Source organism: Anguilla anguilla, chromosome 13, assembly GCF_013347855.1.
Source record: "Anguilla anguilla isolate fAngAng1 chromosome 13, fAngAng1.pri, whole genome shotgun sequence".
In the NCBI taxonomy this organism is placed as follows: domain Eukaryota; kingdom Metazoa; phylum Chordata; class Actinopteri; order Anguilliformes; family Anguillidae; genus Anguilla; species Anguilla anguilla.
Window position 1 is genome coordinate 39,361,640 of NC_049213.1, and position 26,801 is coordinate 39,388,440.

General features: G+C 48.9%; 1 protein-coding gene across 1 annotated transcript; it reads right to left on the bottom strand.

The window, feature by feature from the left end:
- On the bottom strand, nucleotides 1-26,173 carry cttnbp2nla (CTTNBP2 N-terminal like a). Its single transcript, XM_035386818.1, has 6 exons — nucleotides 26,052-26,173; nucleotides 21,488-21,637; nucleotides 6,240-6,485; nucleotides 3,415-3,522; nucleotides 1,083-1,789; nucleotides 1-983 (listed from the first exon to the last, which is right to left on the bottom strand). The coding sequence occupies exons 1-6, from the start codon at nucleotides 26,055-26,057 to the stop codon at nucleotides 497-499; spliced, it is 1,704 nt and encodes a 567-aa protein (XP_035242709.1). The 5' UTR covers nucleotides 26,058-26,173; the 3' UTR covers nucleotides 1-496.
- Nucleotides 26,174-26,801: the final 628 nt, after the last annotated feature.

Here is a 26,801-nt window from a genome sequence, read left to right on the forward strand (position 1 = left end):
AGCAGTGGGTAAACACTCACTCTCACTGACATTTCACAGTGTTGCTGATGCCCCCCAGAGTTAATGGACTTCATTTCCCAGCAGCACTCTGCTACTTTATGTACTTTATGTTTTATCTAAATGCATAGCAGCTCTCACCAGCTTCCTGATTCCTAGCTGACTTCTTTTGTTCTGTTCAAGACAGAGAAAAAGAGATACAGAAATGTATGCTGCTCACCTGAGAGAGCAGTTAGGCACTTCAGCCAGAACTATTCATTACATTTTATATTACATTTTACTCATCATTCACTCGCTGTGTTGAGTTAATATCAGTACCCATAACGGCCAAGATTTTCTGCACCCTTGTACAGGCGGATATAATGTAGGAAAGGTTTGAAGGTGAAAAACTGAAATAAATAAACTGGACAGTGTTTCAGATATCTGAGTCTTTGAGTATAGGGGGGTGTGTCAGGGTGTAATGTGCAGTGGGAGGGGACAGGGGGCGCTGTCGCGCAGGTTAGCTGGTGGAGGACAGGACCAGGTCTGGCTCTTTGCTGCCCTCCTGGCTGCTGGTGAGGCCGCAGGTGCTGGAGAGATCGTGGAAGTGGCTGGCCCGGGGCGAGGGTCCGGGGGACATGGGGGTCTGGGCCAGACCGGGCTTTTTTGGGGGTATGGGGGGTGGGTGGCCCCTCTCGGCACGGGGAATGATGGGGGACTTCACTCCCGGGGAGATGGGGCTGGTGACCCTGGTGGGGGTGGGGGCCGCGCCCGGAGGTGGGCTGCGGCAGTCGCTGCCGGTGGGGGAGCTGGGGGGGGCCGCAGGCTTAGCGCCGCCCTGCTGGCCAGTGAAGCGGGACAGCGCCTGGGTGAGCGTGTTACGGGCAAGCTGCTTCACTGAGGCGGGCTCTGGCGGGGCGGAGGGGGGGGTAGGGGTGGAGGGGGTGGGCGGGTCAGCGGGAATGGGCGGGGTGGTTGGAGCGGAGGGGGTGGACGGGGCGGAGGGGGTGGGTGCGGTGGGTAAGGCAGACGGGGTTGGAGGGGCGGCTGGATTCGGAGACAGATCTCGGGGGGAGCGGGGTGTGGCGCCGCCCTGCTGGTCCTGCTCCGGCTGGCCCTGGAACTTGTGTCGCGTGGCGTGGAAACGCTGGTGGATTCCCGCCTGGTAGGACGCCTGGTAGGAGGGGCTGGATGGAGCCACGCCCACCGGATGCCGGGCCAGGAGGGGGGAGGAGCAGGGGGAGGAGCCGAGGGTGTGGCATGGCACGGGGGCGGGGTTTTGCTGAGGTTGTAAAGTAGGGGGCGGGGCCCTGTTGTCACACCCGTTTTCCTTGCAGGCCTCCGCCTCCCTGTCACCATGGTGCCCGTTCAGCTTGTGTGGGGCAGAGGAGTCACCGCTCGGCTTCTCCCCCGAGTCAGTCTGGGTGCGGCTCTCCTCCTCCGCGCCTCCTCCCAGCCTGGCCAGCGCGCTCCTCAGCTGCTCCACCTCCGCCTGCAGCTCCTGGCCCCGCCCCTCCTCCCTCCTCAGCCACGCCCTCAGCTGCTCCTTCTCCGTGTCGAACTCGGCCAGCTGCTCCTCCGCCCGCGCCTCCGCCCGCAGGGCCTGCCTCCGCTCCGCCTCCAGCTCCGCCCTCAGCGCCTCCGCGGCGGCCCGCTCCTCCTCCAGCCTGTGGCTCAGCTCCGCCCCCCGCTGGCCCTCCTTGGCCAGGGAGGAGGTGAGCTGCTTGTGCTGCAGACGGCTCTCCTCCAGCTGCGTCCTCAGCCTCCTCTGCTCCTTCTGCATGCGCTTCACCTGGGAGCTCTCAAAGCCCAGCTACACATATACATGTACACACCACAGATACACACACACACACACACACACACACACACACACACACACACACACAAACAGGCACACATACACACACACCACATGCACACACACAGGGGAGGAAAGAGGAGAAAACAGCTCATCACAACAATGAATATGAAAGGTTAGAAATTATAGAAGGACCTGTGGCTAGTTATTTTCCTCTTCTGTACACTAGGGGGAGACAAAGTACATTATATAAGCTTTCCGTGTGGGGAAAATTTCTCTAATAAACCAACAAAAATAAAACAAAGTGAAAACATTCTAAAATATTTTTGAAGATTTATGTTACAGGAATATTTTTGAATTGTTTAGTTGCTTAGTTGATTTGCAATTGCAATGTGACTGCTGACAAGTTCACCGGACTTTTTGTCCACCATCCAGAAATTTAATTGAAGCAAAGCCTATACACACATTTGCATTTTTCATGAAGAGTGAGATTAACAGTCGAGCTGAAATACTGCTCAAATGGGGAAATGAAACCGGCCGCTGTCATCAAAATAAACAAGAGCGAATCGGTTGTGCTGAACACAGCGAGCCCCTAGGGCCTCATCGAGGTGTAAATGAATCAGCGTGATTTCACACAGATGCGCTGCAGCTCCTCACGGGGCAGGAGTTCTGATGACGGGGCGGCGGCGGCGGTAACGGGGCTAAATAATGGCGGTAATCTCAGCCGTGAAGCAGGCCTGGGCTCTGCGCTCTGCGCTCTGCGCTGTGTGGGAGAGCAGGAAACGGCTTACATAACGGCACTTTGTGTGTGTGTGTGCCTGTGTGTGTGTGTGTGTGTGTGTGTGTCTGCCTGTCCCTGATCGACCAGGCTTCGCGCGGGGCCTTCTGTGCCCCCCCCCCACATAACCAGACAGCCAGCTTCCCCTCCGCTGACTGCGCTGGAAGGGGCGGAGCTTCCGTACACGCTGGCCCCTCCCCCTGTCTGCCCGAGAAAGAAAAAATAAAAATGCAGCGCGGTTTCCACGGCAACTTGCTTTGGGGAACCAAAAAAAAACAAAAAAAACACTGAGGCGAAGTCTTTGAGAAAAACTGGATGAATGACAGCAAAAAAAAAAGAAAAAAGTCTTCAGCAGACGCTTACCTCAGTGATACCAAACCTCTGCAATGCTGACAGATGGACTTGGGCCCCGAGTGCTGTAAACTGCACCTCTCTCTCCTGCTGGCTACGTAATAGGGACTCTGTGAGTACTGAGTCTTTGCCTCTCTCTCTCCATACATCTTTTGAGGGCCTCATTTGGCTTTTCTTGGAATTCAACACAGTGCCTGCCCACAAAACAGTCTGCATGTAATGTATTTTGTGATGTAATGTGATGTAATTTCACATCCATGACGTGTTAATATGGACAGTCCTCCTGTTTTGGAGGTTTATGTTCGCTGATAAGCGCCAGTGGAGAGGCCGAAAGCAGCTCCCTGAAACCCTGATTTTTACTGTGAGAAAGCGGCTCTCTGCTCCAGTCTCTAATCAGCATGTGCCCGCGTTATGTAGGGACGTTAGCCATGGAGAGTCGTGGCGGTCCAGGTTCTGCGAGGCGGGGAAACGTTTATCAGACGCTGGCAGAACGTTGAGAGAACCTCACCTGCTGCAGGAGCCGCTCCCGCTCCTTCTCCAGCATGCAGGTGACATCATCGCCTTCCGCCGTGTCCTGCGCATGCCGCCGCTTCTCCTCCTCCAGGTCCGCGATGACCTGCCGTGGACACAAGGGGGCAGCGGTGAGACGTTTCGGGCTATCCGCTCCGGGCAGAGGTGGAGACCACGGGGTCGGAGAGTTAAAAGTCCTGCCATATGTTTCTTCCACTCGTGAACTCAGCCAGCTAATATCACTCATTAGTTTGACCTCCTGACCGATGACGTGGCTTCAGACTGACGCCTGACTGAACAAGGCCTCTGTCCTCGCGTCCTTTTCTCGAGTCCTTCCGTGGGTGGAGCAAAGGAAGCGAGGAGAGGACGCAAGGAAAGGATGAAAGGAGGTAAAATAAGCGATGGGAAAGAGCCCTTTTGCTTTCTGAACCTGGATTTTCCACCTCTGGCTGATCAGAGCTATTAGACACAGGGAAGAGAGGTCCGGGTACTGCAGACCTTAGCCGGATCCAGTCCCTCTCGTTCTCCATCTTAATCTGCTCTTCCTGCAGTGACTCGGCTTATTATGCTGATTACGGACGTCTGGGGACGCACGTAAGAGTCACTGTGGTCCCCAGGACACAGACTGCAGTGCACATTACACACATTTTCCCCTAATCGCCCACTAATTGAATACAGGCGGTAAACTGGTTGTAATGTTCTGTGGGGCTATTCCTGGAATGGCTTTCAAATGGCGCTTCATACGAAGGTATCAGGATTTACACGTCTGATTTGAATCTAGGAGTTTGTTCTTCCATGTGTATTTCTACACAGATTATTCTCAGTGTGTGTGGTGGTGGTGGTGGTGGTGGTGGTGGTGGGGGAGCCGAGGGGCTTGGCTTTTGGCTGGCAGTTGGTGACCATTTCTCAGGCGATCATGTGAGCCTCGCACACCACTGTCATGTGACGGGGTCCTCATAACTCCTCAGAGCGTGACTGTGTGAAGCATTCGCTACAGTCTGATTCATATCTGAGTAAGGCTGCCGATGCCTTTCTGTTCCCGTGACAAACAACAGCCCCTTGTGGGTTCCTGTCGGGTCAGTGTGATGCAAAGACTTGAGGCTCTTTCACACGAACAGTGCTTTTGGTTCTGTGTAGTGGTATAGCCGCATCTTTACAAACAAAATTAACTGTTTTTTTTATTTCATTCTCAGAAAGGGCCAGTGTGGGTGCAGGCTTTCATTCCAACCAAGCAGTTACACACTTGATTCTACTAATCAACCACTGGAGTCTTTGCTAAGGACCTTGATTAGTAGAATCAGGTGTGTAACTGCTTGGTTGGAATGAAAGCTTGCACCCACACTGGCCCTTTCTGGATAAGACTGAGGACCCCCTGTTCTAACCGGTTCAGGAAAGTTATGTTGCAGGAGGAACAAAAGAACAGAAACCTTAAAATTCAGATTCTGCTCAGAACTAAATGATATAATTTTTTTTTGTTTTCAAGCCCGGGTTTTTATGAAGTGGGATTTGCGCGGTGTTATAAAGCGGTGGGTGTTTTTGTAGCGCGATTTGCGCGGTGTTATAAAGCGGTGGGTGTTTTTGTAGCGGGATTTGCGCGGTGTTATAAAGCAGTGGGTTTTTTTGTAGTGGGATTTGCGCGAGGTTAAAGCGGTGGGTGTTTTTGTAGCGGGATTTGCGCGGTGTCATAAAGCGGTGGGTGTTTTTGTAGCGGGATTTGCGTGGTGTTATAAAGCGGTGGGTGTTTTTGTAGCGGGATTTGCGCGGTGTTAGAAAGCGGTGGGTTTTTTTGTAGCGGGATTTGCGCGATGTTGTAAAGCGGTGGGTGTTTTTGTAGCGGGATTTGCGCTGTGTCATAAAGCGGTGGGTTTTTTTGTAGCAGGATTTGCGCGGTGTTATAAAGCGGTGGGTGTTTTTGTAGCGGGATTTGCGCGGTGTTGTAAAGCGGTGGGTGTTTTTTGTAGCGGGATTTGCGCTGTGTCATAAAGCGGTGGGTTTTTTTGTAGCAGGATTTGCGCGGTGTTATAAAGCGGTGGGTGTTTTTGTAGCGGGATTTGCGCGGTGTTGTAAAGCAGTGGGTGTTTTTTGTAGCGGGATTTGCGCGGTGTTATAAAGCGGTGGGTGTTTTTGTAGCGGGATTTGCGCGGTGTTATAAAGCGGTGGGTGTTTTTGTAGCGGGATTTGCGCGGTGTTATAAAGCGGTGGGTTTTTTTGTAGCGGGATTTGCGCGGTGTTATAAAGCGGTGGGTGTTTTTGTAGCGGGATTTGCGCGGTGTTATAAAGCGGTGGGTGTTTTTGTAGCGGGATTTGCGCGGTGTTATAAAGCGGTGGGTGTTTTTGTAGCGGGATTTGCGCGGTGTTATAAAGCGGTGGGTGTTTTTGTAGCAGGATTTGCGCAGTGTTATAAAGCGGTGGGTGTTTTTGTAGCGGGATTTGCGCGGTGTTATAAAGCGGTGGGTGTTTTTGTAGCGGGATTTGCGCGGTGTTATAAAGCGGTGGGTGTTTTTGTAGCAGGATTTGCGCGGTGTTATAAAGCGGTGGGTTTTTTTGTAGCGGGATTTGCGCGGTGTCATAAAGCGGTGGGTGTTTTTGTAGCGGGATTTGCGCGGTGTTATAAAGCGGTGGGTGTTTTTGTAGCGGGATTTGCGCGGTGTTATAAAGCGGTGGGTGTTTTTGTAGCGGGATTTGCGCGGTGTCATAAAGCGGTGGGTGTTTTTGTAGCGGGATTTGCGCGGTGTTATAAAGCGGTGGGTGTTTTTGTAGCGGGATTTGCGCGGTGTTATAAAGCGGTGGGTTTTTTGTAGCGGGATTTGTGCGAGGGCCTACCTTTCTGTGCCTGCTCTCGGCGGCGGCGAGCTGGGCCAGCATCTTCTCCTGCATGCGCTTGCAGTGGGACATGACCAGCTTGAGCACGGCCAGGGGGCTGGGGGGGGCCGCCGGGAGGGTGGGGCTCACCTGGCCCGCGGGGCTCCGCCCCCTCATGACCTCACCGTCCCGCTGCAGGGCCAGGAAGGGGTCGCTCAGGTTGTACTTCCCGTAGCGCTCCTGCACAAAGGCATCTCTGCGCTGGGCCTGGAGGAGAGAGGAACATTGGCTCAGACCAGAGGAACCAATCACAACACAGCTCAGATCGGAGCAACCAATCACAACACCGCTCAGATCATGAGAGGAACCAATCACAACACAGAAAGAAGACCTGTCCAAACCTGTGTACCCTGCATGTGTAATGCATAACAGATATGCACACACTCACATACACACACGCCCGCCAATTATATAACTCCACAAGGCCACCTCTGCTACAGCTGCAATCCCACTCATAATAACGCACAAATGAGTCAGCAAAGCCAGTGTCTCTCCCTCAGTCTACCCCAAGGGGACTGGGCTAAGTGGGACTATATGGGACTATGTGGCAGTGACATGACCTGTGCGTGGATATTTCATGTACTGTGAACTGAATCACATCAACAGTCAACTAAACATGCCAGTTCAATTTCAGTGTGCTTAGCTGGAGTTTCAACCACAAGTTTAAACCTCAAGATTACAGAACTGCATTAAAACTGGAACACATAATCCTTATTCCACATCCTTGGACAACTGTTCCAGTTGTAATTCAGTTCTGTGGTCTAGAGGTTTAAACTCCAGCTAAGCAAACTGCAATCAAGCCGACGTGACTATCAGCATGCTGTTTACCTACATTTCATCCTCATGTGACGTCAAAATGTCTGGTGAAAAAGTTGAGAGAACATCTGTTTTTTTATCAAGAAGACATAGGATTGACTATCAATAGAATCTCAATAAGTTGTTAGTTAGTTCAGTGTCACCTTTGGCAACTCAAACCCCAATTTTAGAAGTATTAAATCAGGGCTGCCCAACCCTGTTCCTGGAGATCTTTTGTCCTGTAGGTTTTGACTCCAACCCTAACAAAGTATGCCTCATTAAACAGCTAGAGATCTCATTGAGCTGCTAATTAGTAGTATCAGGTGTGCCAAATTAGGGTTGAAACAAATACCAACAGGATGGTAGATCTCCAGGAACAGGGTTGGGCAGCCCTGTGCTAAATCATAATTGAAATCATTCCTGAAAGCAAATCAAGCATGTGATCACTGAACCATAAAACAGCTATAAACAGTGTCGTATTTAAAAAAAAAAAAATTCTTCCCATTTTATCAATAATGGTGAAATGATTGCATGTGTTTCAATCTGAATGTATAAGGATTATGCACAATTGACTGCATTTTATTGGTACCTCCCCAGGAACATCCAAGCTAATTTAGTATGTGTAGAAGAAGGTAATAACCCAGGTTTTGATAGATTGATTTAACTTGCATGATGAGATTAAGCATGAGAATGTGGCAACAACCCGGATATTTGATTGGATGACTAATTAGTGACAACGTGACTGAGCATGAGAATGTGGCAGTAATCAGACTTTTGATTGGTTGAGGAATAGGTGGCAGCGTGTGTAAGCATGGCAATGTGGAAACAATGCAGGGATTGATTGGCCGACTAAGTAGCCAAGCGGTTATAAGTGCTGAGGTTGAGTTGTTGGGAAGAAAAATAAGGCAAAAATTGAAGTGTAGCGTGTAGGCTAGGAGACTGCGGACTTGATGCAGGCATTAGTTCATCTGTACGACATGAAATGCAACAGCATTTCAATTAACTTCATTTGTAGGTTTTACTGCCCTAATTCACAAGCAAGATTCCAATGAGTCTAACGTTGTAGACTACTGCTTGCTAAAGTAATCACGCTAACCTTGCTTTGTGCTCATCTGCGTCTAACTTGCAGTATGCATTTGCACTGCAATGTAAAATTGGGGAAGGCATTTGCTAGCATGGCCAGACCAATACTTGTTATTGGAGTTTCCATTCTGTGCGCTCCTCCCAGTTACCTTGGCTCAACTGGCAGGTGTTCTTTTAAAACCAACGGCTGTTCAATTCAAGATTGCATCATAGTGAAGTGTTCAGCTGTTATCTTTTGGAGGAGTATAGTAAATGCTAGATCTTATGATTGGACTACTTGTATGGGCAGGAGTTGATATGAGACCTTCAAATAGGTGTGGTCGTCTTTCCCCTCTCCTGCTCTACAGGTGGATTTAGAACTTTGAGTAGCCACCTCACTCAGATCATTCACAGCTCCTCTCTATAGCCCATATGGACAATGAGCGCTTGGGTCACTGATGCACTCTGGGTTAGCCATCTGCATTTCTGTGGTGGTGACTTCAGGGGTAGGCAAGCGTCTTCACATCTCCTTTTAAGCCATACTGGCTTCTCTCACTGTAAACTAATTTAGGTAACAAGAGTCAAACCTGCTTTCGGTTCCAAACCTCCCAGAAATGCTCTTGGACTTGACATTTAGACTGTTCTTCCTCTTCAATGCTGTTCACGACCAGTTTCATGTTTAATCTGGCTTTTTGCCATCCGGTAGCCCCAACCCAATAGCCGCCAAAGTCCCATGGGTCATAATGATCCATGTACTGTAGTTGTGTGTGTGTGTGTGTGTGTGTGTGGTTGTTTTCTCTGAGCCTGGCATGGTGTGTGAAATGCACACAAACACCCAAACTCACCCAGGCTTGGTTAATGCCCCACATTCCTTCCCCACTCCCATCTATTGCATAAGCCCTGCTGGGTGTCAGGTTATCCTCTGATACTTCCTCTGCCTGAGAACAAATTGAGAATGTGAATCTATCTGCCCAACAGATTAAAGGATTAATGCAGAGACCAGGTTGAGCTGTTAACCTTTTGGGGTTTTTTTGTTTGAAGACTCCTTTCAGGGAGGTTGTGAGGGGTACAGTCTCAATTTTTGGGAGGGGGCTTTGAGGACACTCTTGAACTCTGGGTAATGTTCAGTCAATAAGCTCTGATGGATGGTCTTCCTTCCTTGGCAAGGTATGAAGGACATAGGTCTTCATTCCTCTCACTATCAAAGTACCATAACACAGTTAAGCAAGTACAGCTTTGTGTGTTTTTGTGGAGAAACTTGGAGCTCTGGGAAGCTCTGGGATTTTAAGGTTTTTTTGGTGCTTTCTCACACTGAGTTTTTGGCTGCCAGAGAGCAGTTTCCCCCTGCTGAAGAGACCCAAGCACCTTCCTGCCACATGCAGGCGAGGACTTTCTGCAGCTGGTGCTCACCATGGGGATGCAACTCCAGCGGTTTCCTGTTTGACCGAAACATCTGTAACCTTTCTTGCTTGCTGGCCATTTTTCAGTGTTTTTCAGAACAATGAACCCCTACCATGAGTGTGCAAAATTGGAAAAGTGTCTGTTTATGAATAATCCCTTGTTGAACTTTTTTTTTAAATTTTTTTTTTTAGTATGACCTATTTTAACTTATGATGGGGGGGGGGGGGGTCCCTTGGATGCCTTTGAGTCTGGGTGGGAGGTCCCTGGACCAGAAATGTTTGAAAACCCCTGTTTTGGCTCAATGTTCTTATGGCAAGTTTATTTTATCCTGTGTGTGTGTGTGTGTTTGGACGACTATCTGAATGTGGCCATGGGAATAAAGTCACTGGCTGCAGCTTAAATTCTCCTCCCCCCCCCCCCCCCCACATTTGGGGAGAGAGGGGGGGGGGGTCCTGGGAACAGTGGGCTTGTGAAAGGAACTTAACTCCAGACCTACAGGAATCCAGTCCATGACCGTGAAATGCACATCTCAGGTTATGAGCAAACGGGCAACGCTGCAGGGTATCATCTTGCTTTCTGGCAGAACACCGCTGATTTTTCTCCGACCGGAACCGTGGCCAGAACTTAGGCTAACGCGGGTGTTTTAATAAGCCTGGAAGCGGCTTCACTGCAGAGCAACGCACAGTTTACATCACGGGGAGAAATGTTTCAGAGATCTCTCATCAGCCGCCAGAATTGGCAGCCAGGGTGCGTGCTTTCAGCACTGAACCAAACACCGCCCCTCCACCCCCCACCCACACCCCCACCCCCAACACCCGCCAGACTGGCTGGTGGAGTTCGAGCAGAAACTCGCTTTTAATTTTGCGTGTGAAGTTATGCGAGATGAAGGAAAGCAGGGCATATCTCTCGCGCAGATCTGGCTCGACCCGCATCCTGGTCCTGACAGATAAGCCTCGAGCAGGGACACGGGATTCCCAACGAACAAACAAAAACACAAACTCCAGTGAAGTTGTGGGAACCACTGGCGAACTCCAAAAAATCTCTGCAGAGGGTTTTTTTTTTTTTTTGTGTGTGTTTCAGTGGCCCAGAGGCCTCAAAGAATTTGCCGTTGTGAGCCAGGCGTTCTCCTCTCGCCAGCGCAAACCAATCAAATCCTCCTTGGCTCCGCTTCCACGCTTTATCCCACACGCTTTCCAGGGGAAATTCAACATGGAGCCCCTCGCTGGAAATCAGAGGCTCGCCTGGCTGTATGCGTCCTGGCACGAAGGCCCGTTAGGCCTCTCAGCGTCTGTCAGTTTAAATAAACACTCCTGACAACATCCAGATTTAATACTGGTCCGCTGTGCTAAAGCCTCCACGCGGGCAGGCAGGCGGGCAGGCAGGCCCCAGAGTGGTGGAGCTGGATCCTACGCTGCTGTACGGGTGGCGTACCGTCCACCCGGGCTAGATGGCGCTAGGCTAACGGTAGCACGTTAGCAATGCAGCTTTCTGCACCTGAGCCAAAAGCAACCTTGACCGGAATCCGCCGCTCGGCTGCCCAGCTTCATTACGGGCCATTATGCCGATTTGGCCCCATTATCCCCGTTGCATTTCCTTCGTCTATTTTTAGGATCCTCCGGCTTAGAGAATTTTTTTTTTTCAGGCAGCGACTTCTGATAGTCGCTAATGAGCCTGGGACAGCCCTTTGATCCGCCAGTCATCTCCTGGCCTGGTTTATCTCGCTCGGTTACGGTCTCTAGGTCAGGGGCTGCCTGGTCTGTTTCCTGGTCTGTCCAGGAACATGCCCAGTCCCTACTGCCCCAGTCCCTACTGCCCTGGTCCTTATTGCCCTGGTCCCTACTGCCCCGGTCCTTACTGCCCCGGTCCCTACTGCCCCGGTCCTTACTGCCCCAGTCCTTACTGCCCCGGTCCTCATTGCCCAGTCCTTTGTTACAAATGAAAATGATTGGGGGCAACATAGCTCAAGAGGTAAGAGCGGTTGTCTGGCAGTCGGAGGGTTGCCGGTTTGATCCCCGCCCTGGGCGTGACAAAGTGTTCCTGAGCAATTGCTCCTCTAATTGCTCTGGTGAATGAGAGGCATCAACTGTAAAGCGCTTTGACTAAAAGCGCGATATAAATGAGGTCCATTTATGATTGACGGGTTAAGCAGGATTGGAAATAGAAATTTAACAGTAGTGAAGAATTTGGTAGGTTAGTTTTGTTTTTTACAGGTATGGGGTCATACCTTGTACAGCCTGAGGGACTTTTAATGATTACATTGTGGGACATTTATTACATGTGCCTTGCTCAAGGCTACGACGGCAGTGTCCTACCTGGGAATCGAATCCCTGACCTTTAGGTTACAAGGCCAGTTCCTGACCCATTATAAAATCCTGCTCTAAATGAGTAATGAGTAAATTGTCATTGGGTAGCCTGTCCTGGACAAGGGAAATTTCCAAGCAGATGGGCGATGGTACACTTGCTTTGAAATGGGACCAATTTGACAGCCATTTTGGCTCGATCTTCAGCATTTTCTTTTCTGTCACAACATAGCAGAGGCTACTGCAGTAACGTGTCACAGCTTGCCTTACATCCGGCTCAATGCTGCCACACACAAACTGTTCTGTTCACATGGCTACACCTGCAGTCACATGACCTTGTGCTGGTTTTGTGATGTCATTGAATGTTTCTCCTATGACATGCCAAATGGGGCTTTTTCATGTCTAGGCTGCTTGTTGAATAAGGTCTTTTAAAGAAATTACTTTCTTTTTTTCTTTTATATATAAAGTTTTTAAGATTAAACTTTTTGAAGTTTTATGATCGGGGAAAATATGAGTTGAACACTGTGTGTATATGCTTCATTTCACATTATTTTATTTGTGTCAGTGTTCTGCAATGTTATCATATCCATCAAAATACTCCTTTAAAGGAAACAAATCCTGAAAATTATGCAGCAGAGCAAAACATAAGAAAATACAGAAATTTTTACGGTCCTGCTTTTTACCATCTGAAATACTGAATGTGCAAGTCCTCACATTGTGTCTTAACATAAAAAAACCAAAAGAAAACCCATTCCCTTAAAGCAAGCCTGCTTCCCACATATGCTGTTAAATTAAGCCATCAATCAAATTTAAGGATTTGAGGTTATGATGTTGATATAATATTCAGATCTCTGCAAAGCTATGACTTGTTCTTTAAGTGTGTGTTTATTAGTCTGTTAAATGGACTAGGTGTTCCAATTCAGAATTTAATTCTCTTCCAATTATGTAGTTCATTAATTTTTAACAATTTATTAAATTAACCATGAACACAAATGCTGGCAAACCTTTTATGCTCATTTATTCTTTATTATGACTTAACTGAAATTTACTCTGGAGATCTGAACAAAGCAGAAATTGTATTTTTTTTTAAATTCCTTTATTATGTTTTTTAAATACAAATTTCTGCCTCCCAAGGGGTCAAGTCCTTTTTCCAATACCTTCAAGCTCAAACTGGGTCTGGAGCATTTGATAATGCTATTCACGCATTTCCAATATAACTAGATTGGCTTCTAAAGAGAGCATTCCAGTGTTCCTGGTAGAACAAGGAAGTATCTGTTGTGAAACTATTTACTTGGTAGCGTTTCAAGATTACCAAGTTTTGGGAGTACAGTACTGTATCCAGTATGTCTGCGTTACTACAAAGGGTGTTGCTTAGTGTGGTAATTCTGTTGTATTTGTGAATATGAGTAAGTCTCTGCAGCGATATGCAGTGTAGCTGATTCGGCCATATTGGAGATGCATGGCCTCACAGGGCACTGCAGGATCATCCTGACCACGCTGGGAGGAAGTGAGGGGTCCGTGTTTGTTAAAGCAGGAATGCTGGGCCATGTGGCGGTCCATGTGACACGAGGCCCGCTGGAGTTTCTCACTTCCTGTCGCTAACGCAGCGCAGCGCAGCGAGGCCCCCGAGAGTGGCGGGGGGAGATGACCCATTACCCCCCCCCCCCCCCCCCCGACCGATACAGCCAGGCCGCTCCCACACGGCAGGGTTAAGCTCTGCAATAACAGGGAGGCAAACGCAAAGCGCGCTCGTTCAGGAAGCAGAACTGCCGGCACCTACACACAGACAGACAGACACACACACACACACACAGACAGACATGCACACACACACACACACAGACACACACACACAAACACACACAGACACCTACACACAGACAGACATGCACACACACACACACAGACAGACATGCACACGCACAAACACACACAGACACCTACACACAGACAGACATGCACACACACACACACACACACACAGACAGACATGCACACGCACAAACACACACAGACACCTACACACAGACAGACATGCACACACACAGACACACACACACACACAGACAGACACACACACACACACAAACACACACAGACAAACACACACACATACACACACAGACACACACACACACAGACAAACACACACACATACACACACAAACACACACAGACACCTACACACAGACAGACATGCACACACACAAACACACACAGACACCTACACACAGACAGACATGCACACACACAAACACACACAGACACCTACACACAGACAGACATGCACGCACACAAACACACAAAGACACCTACACACAGACAGACATGCACACACACAAACACACACAGACACCTACACACAGACAGACATGCACACACACAAACACACACAGACACACACACACACACACACACACACAGATAAGATCTGCAGCTCTTTGGGCTGTGCATGGCCTGCTCCAGAAGGATGTGTAAGAGCTGCTGCTCTGCACTGCTTATCACTGTCTCCCTCTCTGACCTGCCCAGGAATGCTGTGGTGTACAGATCCTGAAAAAGCTTCAGCACAGGCACAGTGCCTCACTGGACTAATTCATTTATTTTAATGCATTTATGTTTTTTATGTTGCTTCGTCAGTTTTGTTCAAACGCCTGCAGGCTAATTGTGCAGTTTCAGCTCAGTCGCATTCCTCTCAAACGCAGTGGTCAGAACGGTTTAGTCTGAGCTGCACAATTCAGACTGAAACCTGAGCCTGGACAGAAATGTGTGTGTGTGTGTGTGTGTGTGTGTGTGTGTGCATGCCCTTTTCTGCCTCTGACGGCTCTAGCTTCCTGCCTCTGTCCTAACACACACACACCGCTTTATCACATAGATATCTGGCTGAGAGGCTGTGTGGCCTATCTCTCTCTTCTGTCTCCCTTACTCTGTCCATCTCTTTGCCTTTTGTTCCTCTCTCTCTCATCCTCGTCCTCTCTGGAGTGTCATTCCAGTCCTGTCCATCCGTGCCAAACTCACGTCCTTCCTGACTGAAACGCCCACCCAGGGAAGTCTTAACCATCCCGGCAGAAACTTCGCACGGGCTGCCTAACACAAGCCTGAGGACTCAGACTGTTCAGACAAGCCGTCCCCGAAGTTTATTCAACGGACCAGGGCTCAGATCAAGCTTCATTTCTCATTTTCTCTAACTTTTATCTGTTGGCCCCGTGGAATACTGACTTGGCTGCAGTGTTAGAATCTGTTTTTTTTTTTTGCACGTTGCAGTAATTACTTCTCTGTTCTATGAAAAATAAGAGACTGGGGGGTGGGCGGGGGGGTGGGCACTTCTTGTTCTAGAGGAAGTGGCCAGGAACAGGAACAAAGTACAAAATTTGGGGACCTTGAAGTTCTTTGGTTTTTGTGTGCTCCTATTTAGAGAGAGATGGGTCATATGAAAACCCTCCGAAAAAACACTACAGCTGGTCGACAGGCATGATAAAATAACACAGACGGCCGTAATTGCTCATTCCCGCATTGCCCCAACTTGCAGGACACAGACTGCAGCAATAATATCCCACTTGTGACCGCAAATTTGCTTTATGCTTTATGATGACAAAGCAAACCCGAAACGAATGAGGAACCTGCAGAAAATGTTAGCTGAACCTGTCTCATGAGGTGAAAGGTCAAGAGGAACGCTCTCGCGTGTCAGACAGCTTTGGCCAAAAAAAACCCACAAAAATGTCACAAGTATGTTAGTCATATTTATACTTGGGTCTTATTTCTATTATTTTTTTTGCTGAATAAGACAAAAGGATTGGTTGGTCGGTTTGACTCATTTCAAAATTTGCCAATTGGATACTTTCACTTCAAGAAAAGTTAAGCAAAGAGCAACTTGAAACAAGCTGATGCCTTCTACTTGCAAGACTAAAACGCTAGAGACTTTTTTACAGTGTGTCAGGAGAGGAGAGCTGCCTCGGTCTGAGTGCACCGTGGGCCACCGCCAGCCAATCAGGAAGCCGCACGTCAGGGATAGATGTTTTCCCTAGCCATCACCAGCCAATCAGGAAGCAGTAAATCAGGGATGAGGCACTTGCCCTGGCCCAAGTTCACAAGGAAGATCTAATAGTATGCAGCAGGAAAAGGAGCCTTCTCACGCAATGCTGCAGACAGCCGGTTCACTCCAATCGCTTATTTTATCCGTCCTCGTCTCCTCAGTCCTCGCGTGACCGGGGAATCGATTGAGGTCCGCCATCTTTAAGGACATTCCAGTATGTTAAATGCTACTTGGAGGAGCGAGGAGGCTCCTGGAGGATGCTTCAGTGAGGATACATGAGTGCAGCCTTAGCGGAAGTCTTTTTTTTGGAACATGTGACGTATAAATGATTCACATCTGCCACATCTGTAATTGACGTGGCTTCAAACCGACACTTGACTGAGTGAGGACTTTCCATTTGCCTAGTGCACGTCCCCTCGATTCCTCCGTCCTCGTGTCTCATCCTTGCATCTCTTCCTCGCAGCCTCCATTGGGTGGCGCTAAGGAGCATGGAAAGGATTCGAGGAAGAGATGCAAGGAGTGAAAACGAGCCACTGGAATGAACCCAGAGTGAGCTATTAAAGCAAAAATGTTCCTTCGGTTTCTTGGCCAGACAGGTTCGGGCTCTTCCTGTGTGTGTGTGAAACGGGGGAGAGTTAGACATTTGGTTTTCGACAGCCGCCATTGTCGCTATGCCTATCAGACTGGTGAAGAGTCCATAGAACAGGCTGTCTGAGGACTGAAGGCACTGCTATGCACACAGGGGAAAAAATAACTAAACTGCACGGCTGCAGGCAAACTAGCCTAGCCGATCCCCGTGATCCTGCGTCAGGGAGAGAGTCATGTGACAAGCTCAAGGGCGAGGTGAAAGAGGCCGTTCACTGAAACGGAAACGTGACTAATTTTATTTATGTGTTTATTTAAAAAAAAAACTGGGCCCTGGAGGCGTGGAAAGCAGCGCAGGTCACTTCAAAGGTCGGCAGGAATGGCCTGAAGGCAGGTGGCCAGGAGTGACCTTTAACGGCTCAGATGTTTCGGTACCTGCAAGCGTGCATAATCCGGAAACCACGGCAACGTACTGGTGCCCTTTCCTCTCCCATCCCCCCCCCACCCCTCCCCACCCCCCCCCAGGGCTGAGTTTCAGCCTGGACTGCAGCAGTGGTGTCGGATGTGAAAAGACTTGAAAGTGCTGGAGAGGACTCCCCGTTTATCTGGCAACCCGCGCTGCCAAGCGACTCTGGGATGCGTAGCGATCCAGATTTTCATATTTTCAGAAACTTTTTAAAAACGCCACGCGGCCGTTTTCAGTTGCGCTCGCTGGTGTCGTTTTTTTTTATTATTATTATTTTTTTTTTTATTCCGCTGCTCTTGGAATCGCTTTGGGATAAATGGAGGAATTGGCCGCGTTCAAAAGATTATCCTTAAGCCGTGCGAAACTAAATGCCCCGCTGGCACACGATCACGATGCGCTCAAAACAGTCTCTCTCTCGAGGCCACGGGGAGACTCGCTGTTTGTTGACATTCTTTCCGTTCTGGCTCAGAAAAGCATGAAATTCAGGCCAAAAGCTACGCTTGTTTTAAAATATATTAACACCGCTCATCGTCCTTAAATCGCCATGCCACATTTCCATGTTGATGAGTCAAGCCTGCAGCCACTGGTGATGTCTTAAAGATGTGACACACAAGCTAAAGAGCTCTCGCAAACAAAATCCCCGGAAGAGCCCACCCGCTCAGCTGAATGGAACCAGTTTTCCACAACTCTACAATCATTTTAAGCTTTCTGAAAAACTAATAAACTTGAACCGATGAACCCCTGAGAACGTTTTGTTCGATATTTATCCACGGTGCCTGAAGTATGTCCAGCCAAATGCTTCATAAAACCCTTGAAGAACACAGGGAAATGGCCAATTGCATGGTGGATGTAGCAATTATTGGTGCACGGGTTTTATTTTCTGAGTATTATTTTCTCAAACATCTCAAGGAGCCCCAGATTATTTTTTCTGGCCCAGTTTCATCATCTTTGGGTTTAACGGCAGGTTTGAAACCCCCAAATGCATCAATGCCACACACACATCCCAGCATCCCTCTACAGCATCAATGGCACACACACATCCCAGCATCCCTCTACAGCATCAATGCCACACACACATCCCAGCATCCCTCTACAGCACCAGCCCCCCCCCCCCCCCCTCCCACACACACACACACACATCCCAGCAACCCTGTAGGTCATTCATGACATCCCACACAGACATGGCCTTTCCCTACATCTCACAATATAGCGCTTGCTCTGTTGTTTCAGGCAACAGCCACATGTCACACATTCCAGGAGGACATTAACCTCCAGAAAGGCTCGGTTTCACGGACAGTAAGACATCCAGCCAACGGTTCCCCAGTGAGCACATCTCGTGACTCAAGACTCTGAATCCCATACAGGAGCCTTCCACACCAAAGGCAGACCCATTTAGTTCCGAAGTGCCAGATGGCATGGCCTGGCTTTCGCCCATGTTCGACCGAGAGGCTTATCTGAATACACAGGCCTACACAATCCATTTTGAGATGTGTAGCTTTGGGGGGAAAAGCCAAAGGAAGAAATCGATTCCTTTAAGGACCAAGGACTGCCATCTGACTGAGGCGTGACGAGACCTCAAAGGGATAAGATATCGGTTGAGGGCTGAGAAATGAAACGGCTCTGTCTGAGACACCGGGCCTGCGCTATTCTGCCTGACAAATGACCCATAAAACCTCTTCGGTTTAGGGAGGAAACTAATTTGATGAACTGGATGATGAAGCACGATTTATGCCGTGAAGTTCATACCAGGAGTAATAACTTTTATAGCTCGGACAATTGACTACTGAAATTTGACTGTACGTTGTAAAATGGATTCCATATTGATGGTTTATCTGCGTTATGAATTTGTGGCAGAGATACCGGTGAGAGGCAGTAACAGCCAAGCTGAGTAACGGCCAAGCTGTCGGACTCTGAGCGCCTGATTTACCTCCTCCCCCCCAGGACAGAGTTGGGGCTCGTGTTATTTTACAGGGACTCCCGAAATGCAGTGGGAGTCTTTAAGCACGGGCGGTCTGACCGCTCTCAGAGAAGCACAGACTGTGGAGAGGGACTGCTTTCCCAGGCTGGGGGGCCGGTGTTCTGGGAAGGGGGGGGGCGTTGGGTGTGAAGGAGGCTCAGGAGAGGGTAGATACGGAGTTATGTCACATTTACATTTCGGCTGTATATCAGAGACCCGGTATAAGAGTGTCTTCCAGATTACATTCTTTTACATACCATTCATTTATACAGCCGGGTGTTTTTACTGAAGCGGTTCAGGTTTAGCAACTCGCTCGAGGGTACAATGGAAGTGGCCCACCTGGGAATCGAACCGGCAACCCTTTTTTTTTTTTGAGTGGCAATCCTGGTTCTCCCCTGGTCATCGTGCTACCCTGGGCCTCCTCAGCCGTCTGTGACACGCTGGAGGTGGGCCTCTTCTCTCAGACCGAGAGTAAACAGGCCCGGTCCCCGCTGGGCTTACACAGAACTATTTACGGCCTCCGTTTATTTTTTCACTCCGCCATTCCCAGGCCTGCGGACGCAATCAGCCGCACCGTCCGCCGCAAAGCCCCCTGGGTGCAGAAGCACGTCTGTAAATCTGTGCCCTAAATCTGCAGGGCTCGAGTAACTCTGCAGGAGGGCTGGAGTAAATCTGCAGGATAGCTGGAGTAACTCTGCAGGAGAGCTGGAGTAAATCTGTAGGAGAGCTGGAGTAAATCTGTAGGAGGGCTGGAGTAACTCTGCAGGAGAGCTTGAGTAACTCTGCAGGAGAGCTGGAGTAACTGTAGGAGAGCTGGAGTAAATCTGTAGGAGAGCTGGAGTAAATCTGCAGGAGAGCTGGAGTAACTCTGCAGGTGAGCTGGAGTAACTCTGTAGGAGAGCTGGAGTAACTCTGCAGGAGAGCTGGAGTAAATCTGCAGGAGAGCTGGAGTAACTCTGCAGGAGAGCTGGAGTAAATCTGTAGGAGAGCTGGAGTAAATCTGCAGGAGAGCTGGAGTAAATCTGCAGGAGAGCTGGAGTAACTCTGCAGGTGAGCTGGAGTAACTCTGTAGGAGAGCTGGAGTAACTCTGCAGGAGAGCTGGAGTAAATCTGCAGGAGAGCTGGAGTAACTCTGCAGGAGGGCTGGAGTAACTCTGCAGGAGAGCTGGAGTAAATCTGCAGGAAAACTGGAGTAATTCTGCAGGGCGGGAATAACTCTGCCAGGGCTGGGGTAACTCTGCTGGTTCTGCAGAATGCTGTAGATTTGGGTCCTTGCACCAAGGCGAGATCTGAGATCCACCATCCACTTCCCATGGGAGGGGAGCTCACTAACATTCAGAAACAGAGGATTATGGGATTGCATGCATGCAGGCTTTACGTAAGCAGGTAAGACCAGTTCAAAGCAGGGTCTTGTTTTCACTGACCGCCTGACAATGACTCAGTGGCCATATTCCATCTCATGTTCTTTAGTCATATCCTTTTTCTGTTTGTCTTTTTCTCTTTCTCTGTTTGGTCTTTGAATTTGCCTAAAAGATTTCTGCAGAATCAAAAGCAGACATTTGCTTACACAAACACCCTCCCAGCTGAAGCGGTGAGCACAGGTAGATAAGGTATGCAGAACACTGCTGACATCACTGCACAGGTACGAGGGCCAAGCCCCACCCGAGTTTAAAGCGTTAACACCCTCTGGTGTGAAGTCCGCTGGCTTTGCTGCTGCTTCAGTCCTACCTGAGGTGAGCCGTGAGGGCACCCTGGCTCTCTCTGCACCTGACTGGCTCAGCTGTTATTGGATTAAAAAACAAGGCCTGCGGCCCTCTCAGGACACCCCACGCCACCCCACCCCCCCCCTTCACAGGACTTTTATCAGCAGGGACAGATCTGGCTCGCGTGCACCCCCACTGTCCCAAAAGCCGCTCCACTAACTACACGTGGCTCCCATTTTCCCCGTAGGAAAATAATACGTAAATGGCCAAAAACGGCGAGATTCAGGAAAGAGATTTAATTTGCAGTTCTGGAAACATCCGTGGGATTGAGCGCTGAAGGAGGGACAGAATTGTGACCGTGACACTGAGTCGGACTGAGCAGGGGCACCGTCGGGGATTTTGGGCCCCACGTTGAGCCCCACCCCACCCTACAGCACAGTTTTGAGGGCCCCTGTCAGTAAGGGGCCTAGGAATCATCCTAAACCCCCCCCCCAATATGGCACCCCTCAGTCTGTGTTACCGAAATGTAGAATATGAATGTAAAGGCACTGACTGAAGTGAGGTTTGTGATGGGACAGTGTGACAGCTTGTGATTGGCCTGTAGGGTGTGACTGATCGTGATGGGCCTGCAGGTGGTGATGCGTTGTGATTGGCCTGTAGGGTGTGACTGATCGTGATGGGCCTGCAGGTGGCGATGCGTTGTGACTGGCCTGTAGGGTGTGACTGATCGTGATGGGCCTGCAGGTGGCGATGCGTTGTGACTGGCCTGTAGGGTGTGATGCGTTGTGACTGGCCTGTAGGGTGTGATGCGTTGTGATTGGCCTGTAGGGTGTGATGCGTTGTGACTGGCCTGTAGGGTGTGATGCGTTGTGATTGGTCGCTTTAGCGTAGCGGCGCCCCGGCGGCCTACCCTCAGGGACTCGATCACCAGGTCCCGCGCCTCCAGCTCTCCCTCCAGAATGCTCAGCAGCGTCAGCAGCTCCTTCTGGCTCAGGCTCTCCACATTCATCCTGGTTTCCTGAGAGGAGGGACGGCAGACGGTGAGAGATGCTTTCGCAGCCTGAGGGGTGAGGAGTTAGGGGGTAGTGGTTAGGGGGGTTAGGGGGTAGTTTGAGAGCAAAAATGAGTTCCTCTGCTGCCACCTCTGGCAGAGGAAGAGCCCCATGCACTGGCACATGGAAGGCCCAGTCCCCCCTCCTCTTCTTCCTCCTCTTCCAGCCACCCAAAAACAGACCAATCTCCAGTGGTAAGCCTTCAGTCTGGTCTGCTGTACATAATAAATACCAAGCAGAAGGGGCCCAAAAGGCCAGAGTTCAGGTAGTGAGGATCAACAAGGAAGGTCAGTCCCAAATTCGTTCACTGTTGTCTACCTATTGGAAACAGGCCAGCTTGTAACCAGGAAGTCATTAACATCCTTGCGAAAGTCATTCATTCTCCCCCCCCCCCCCCCCCGGCTCGAGAGCGAGAGAGAGAGAGTCTGTTGTATGTCACGGGTTGTTCTCTCCTCTCCTCCTCAGTTTCTGAGGAAGACTGTGGTTTTGTCCTGGGCGGACGGTGTTGAGTGGAGATGGCTGGAACATGCGGTGGTTTGTCACAGGAGAACCGTGCGTGCCCTGTGCCAGGCTTCTTCTGACTCGGCCCAAAAGCCGTGCTCCAGCGCCCAGCGACTCGGCCCGGCCCGGCCCAGGCCGCGTCAGAACCGCCACCTGCAGCCCCTCATCAGTACCGCCACTCTTTACCAGGAGCAGAACTGCTTCAGCTTTGGATTCAGTACCTGCGTAGGCCGGCACTCGTGCTGAATGGGCTCGCTGCCCTTTGAAAATTTAAAAATACGATTCACAAAACATAACTACGTCACATTCTCCTGGGCTTTTACGCACGTGCTCCCTCAACGCCGACTCAGCTGAACTTTTTTTTTTCTTCTGTTTTTCCTCCCTGTCTGGTCGTGGAGGACGAGAGGAGCGTGTCACTGTCGCATAACTAAAGCAGAACAGCTGGCTTGTGGGGGGAACCTCACACTGACTACTTTGAACATTCAGAAAAAAAAAAAAAAAAAAAAAACTTCTGCCGTTGCACGAATCTCAACAAGTGGTCACATGACCATTTCTCTCTCTCTCTCTCTCTCCAGTTTCCTCTGTGCTTAGCCTCTCTACCCCGTCTCCAACGACGACTTCAGAAACATGCATAACGACAAGCTGTGGAGGCATACTTAACACACACAGCAGTAAAAAAAAAAAAATTTAAAAAGCTAACATGAAGCAATAAACAGCTTATGCAGCAGTAAACAGCCCAGGCAGCACCTCTGAACAGTCCTTCATTCACGCTTGATCCGTCTGAAGACTGCTGTCTGTGTGGGCTGCTCGATCAGCCAAGAATCCAGTCCTTCCATACACAGACAAGGGCAGGACTGACGCGTGAGATCGTGCTGTTGGACCATGGCTCACAGTGGGCTCTTAGAGAGAGAGAGCATCCTCTGGGCTCCCTTGATTATCATAAAATAATCTCAGATGGGCCATTGGAATAGGCCTGCATGTGTCCAACTGCTTTCATATGCATTTATTTTCATTTTTATTGATGGATGTTTTTGTCCTTAAAGATGAAGGACAGGAAGTCACTGCTGCCTTCTGTTAAAAGTCTTGAAATAAAAACCCGTTTGAATAAACGAGAGCGAGGGGAAAATACTACACGACGGGGGGAAAACCCCGCTTTTATTCCAAACGTTGACTTCGCGCTCGTGTGTGCGCGCGCAGCTGTTTGACTTCTCTGCCGCACAGAGCTCCAGTCTCTCAGCGTAACGGCACGCGGAGCTTCTGCAGCCCCTGCGGTCTGTGGTTTGGCCACTCGCACAGCACGCTTATTACAGCGCCAGTCCGAGAGAGAGAATGCATTCAGCGCTAACGTTTCTTCCCACAAATTAACTCCACACCTCCCTCAAGTTTTCTGCGTGTCGTTTTCACCCCTCCGCTAATTTCACGCGCTCGTAATTTTTTTTTTGCCAATGTGAGCGAGACCGAGCGCTGCTGTACTCATGACATTGAAATACATTTACTAGAACGTTCGTTATATACGTTGTAGAAGTACGGCACAGCAGTGCGGTGTACTTAATGTCCTTTTAAAGGCACGGCTGTCGCTAGAGGGGTGAAAGGTAGTGACGATTATAGGGGCCCACAGCTTAAAATAAATAAATTTGTTTCATTTAAAAAACGGGACCCAGAATTCCTAGCTCCACACAGGTCTTCATCTGAGACGCTGTTCTCGCTGTGGTCGTGGGTCACAATCGGCGGTGTTTGTCGTAGGGAATAACATGTGGGAGGGAGGTAAAAGGAAATGTGGGCTAAACTGTGAGAACTAAACATTCCCAGGCTCCTCTTCTCTCTCCCAGTCCCCAGGGCTCATCCTTTATTCTCCAGTTCATATCCCAGCAAACGCCCCCGTTTCCTTGCCATGCAGTGTCCAAAATATCGGCGGGGTTCTCTTTCCGTGGGCTGTCTTTTAATTCCATTTTCAGTGAACGATTCTTCAAACAGGGACACGTCAATCTAATCTTTTTTCTTTTATACTTTTTGCTGCTTCTGAACACTTTTTGCTGGATTCAAGATGCTGCTCTCTCTGAACTCTGCTTCCACAAACTGATATCACTGGCCGATGATGAAAACGGCATTCCACGTGACGGGAACTGCACGGGCTCAGATTCCGACCGAATGAACGCTGTAGCCAACGGTTGCGAGAACAGTAACGGTCAGCCAGCAGGCTCGTGGCATTCCAGAATGCATTCAGATTATAACAGAATTCTCTTTCTGCAAAGCCTGTTAGGGATGAATTTGCCTCCACTGGTATGCAATCTTTTACGGCCTTATGGAATGATGTGTCTGTATCTGGTGCATCTCTAAGGACACTAAAAGGCTCTCATATTGAGTTATGAGTTATGCATTAAACTCACGTATGTGCTGTATGTTTTTAACCAAACAAGCCTGGACGAACGAATGCTAATGATCTAGATGCAGCCACTCCTTTTAATCAGCGAGAGAGGGAGGCCGGACTCTATGACAGCAGACACGATATGATGGCTGCACGTCCCACGATTTATGAAACGAAAAGAGCCGCACGGAGGGGGTGGAAGGGTATGTGAACTGCACCAGGGTAGGTACGGATCTCATTGACCGAGAGCCCCAACAGAGATTTATGAATGGGCTGAACACCTTCATCTCTGACGTCATTTGTCATCTACACACCATGGCACATTTCTATTAGGTGGGCTCATAAGGTCATCTTGTGCGTCTGTTTCGATATAGAGCCACACAAACACTGTCCAGTTGACGTGTGGAAAAACGTGCGCATTCCAACAGCCTACGGTGGAAAAGTTTAATAAAGATTTCAGAGCTGATAAAAGTAGGCTATCAATCTTCTATCTTTCATTTGTTACTAATTTAATAAAGTAGCGAGACACCGGTCGAGCCACATTTGTCCCTTTTCAGTCGCCCTAGGGGAGAATTCACAAGTTATAACGAAGCTTGTCACCTTCGTCAGCAAGTGCAAATTCAAGCTTGACTGCATTTGTGGCCACCTCCTGGTGGCGTCACTGTTACCTTGAAAGAAACGCCCATTCTGAGTCTCCCCCGATCCCCAAATGGGAGAAACAGCGGGACTGCGGAGGGGCACTTCATGTACCCTACAACCGTTTTTAGACACACTAAAGCAGACACGTAAGGTTGCTCAGAAGTTTATCTGAAAATTATAATTATGATTGAAATGGTAGGCTATATTTGGAACGCAATACGTCCTTTAGAAATCGAATGGGACACGTTGATTGCGTTTCCAGCACAAGGGACCTTTTGATAAACACTAGGCGAAGTCAAAACGAAATTAGTTTTTAACCCAATTTAGTGGGCCTGGACAGTTAAAGGGTATTGAAAAGCAATGTTATGCAATATGACTCGGATACGAACCCCAAACTGAAACAGCGCGCAAAGTTTTCCCAGGAAATCTACTGACCAAACTGATCAACATCAAAAAGTCTAAATGCACCATTACAGGGTAAATGTTAACAAAGAGTGAGTTTGCATTAAGTGTTGTGATATATGATGCACTTTGCATGATTATTTTGAGAGCCATTTAATCTGTAGGTCAACATACACTCGGTCTTAAAACAAGGCATTTTCACTGTCTCCATACTGTAAGTAGATGTCCATTCTTCCATTAGCTATTTTCTTGTATTTTGGTAAATCTTTTCAGTTGAAGTTGCGTTAGCGGGGAAGACTATAATCTGTAGCCGATTCGAGTTTAATCGTTAGTTTGTCCCCCTTTCTTTGCAATATCCTAGTTATTGTTTATAGTGCTAGTGTGGTATAAATACGCCTGGATTTCTTCCAACTTCACAACTTCAGAAGTTCCCATTAGAACAATATGTGCCAAAACCAAACAAAATAAGCAGTGAAACCCAAGCGACGATAAAAGAAGACAAAAATGCAACATACCCTCATGTGTCCGGTCCTTTTGAATCTTTAATTTCCCCACATCCAAACGGGAAAATGCAACAAAATTCGATTTACTGTGACTATTCTAATCCCAGCGGAAACTGTGGGATGGCAGTCTCTCACAAAACAGACAGCCTATGGGGAGGAGGGATCTCGTAGCTTTGGCCAATGGGAGTCGTTCTCGGTGGAAGGGGGCTTTGAGAGGGGCGGGGTTGTCCCGTTGGTTTCAGATAAATCTCTTTGTTTAGACTTTTTTCCTCCTGTGCTTCTTTGGACGAGTGCTGTTCAATGAAGTCACTTCCTGCATATTCCACATGGCTACCTCGTACGTTTCATAGTCATCTTGTGATCGTCTTTTCCTTATGGTGGAGTAATGCGTTTCACTTTAGTAATTTGACGGTGTAGCTGTAGCACACAGCCTCTGTCTGTAGTCAGATTTGTTAAAACTTTCACACTTTTCGACACGGTGTTACGGGACAATCCGTGCAAGTGTGAGAATGGAATGCATTTGACGGGTCACAAAAGCATCTTAAAAACAAGACGGGAAAACGCATTATCAAAAATAAATGTAGCCTAATCGACTTAGCTTTAACGTACCCTTTTAATTACGTTACTTTACAATCACATACCCAGAGCCACTTGCATCAATGGAGAACATCATTGGTTAGTCTCAGGAATGCAAGTGAGGCATTACCAAGAAGGCACAAACTAACTACTTAATTAGCCGAAAAAGCGAGCAATTAAATAATT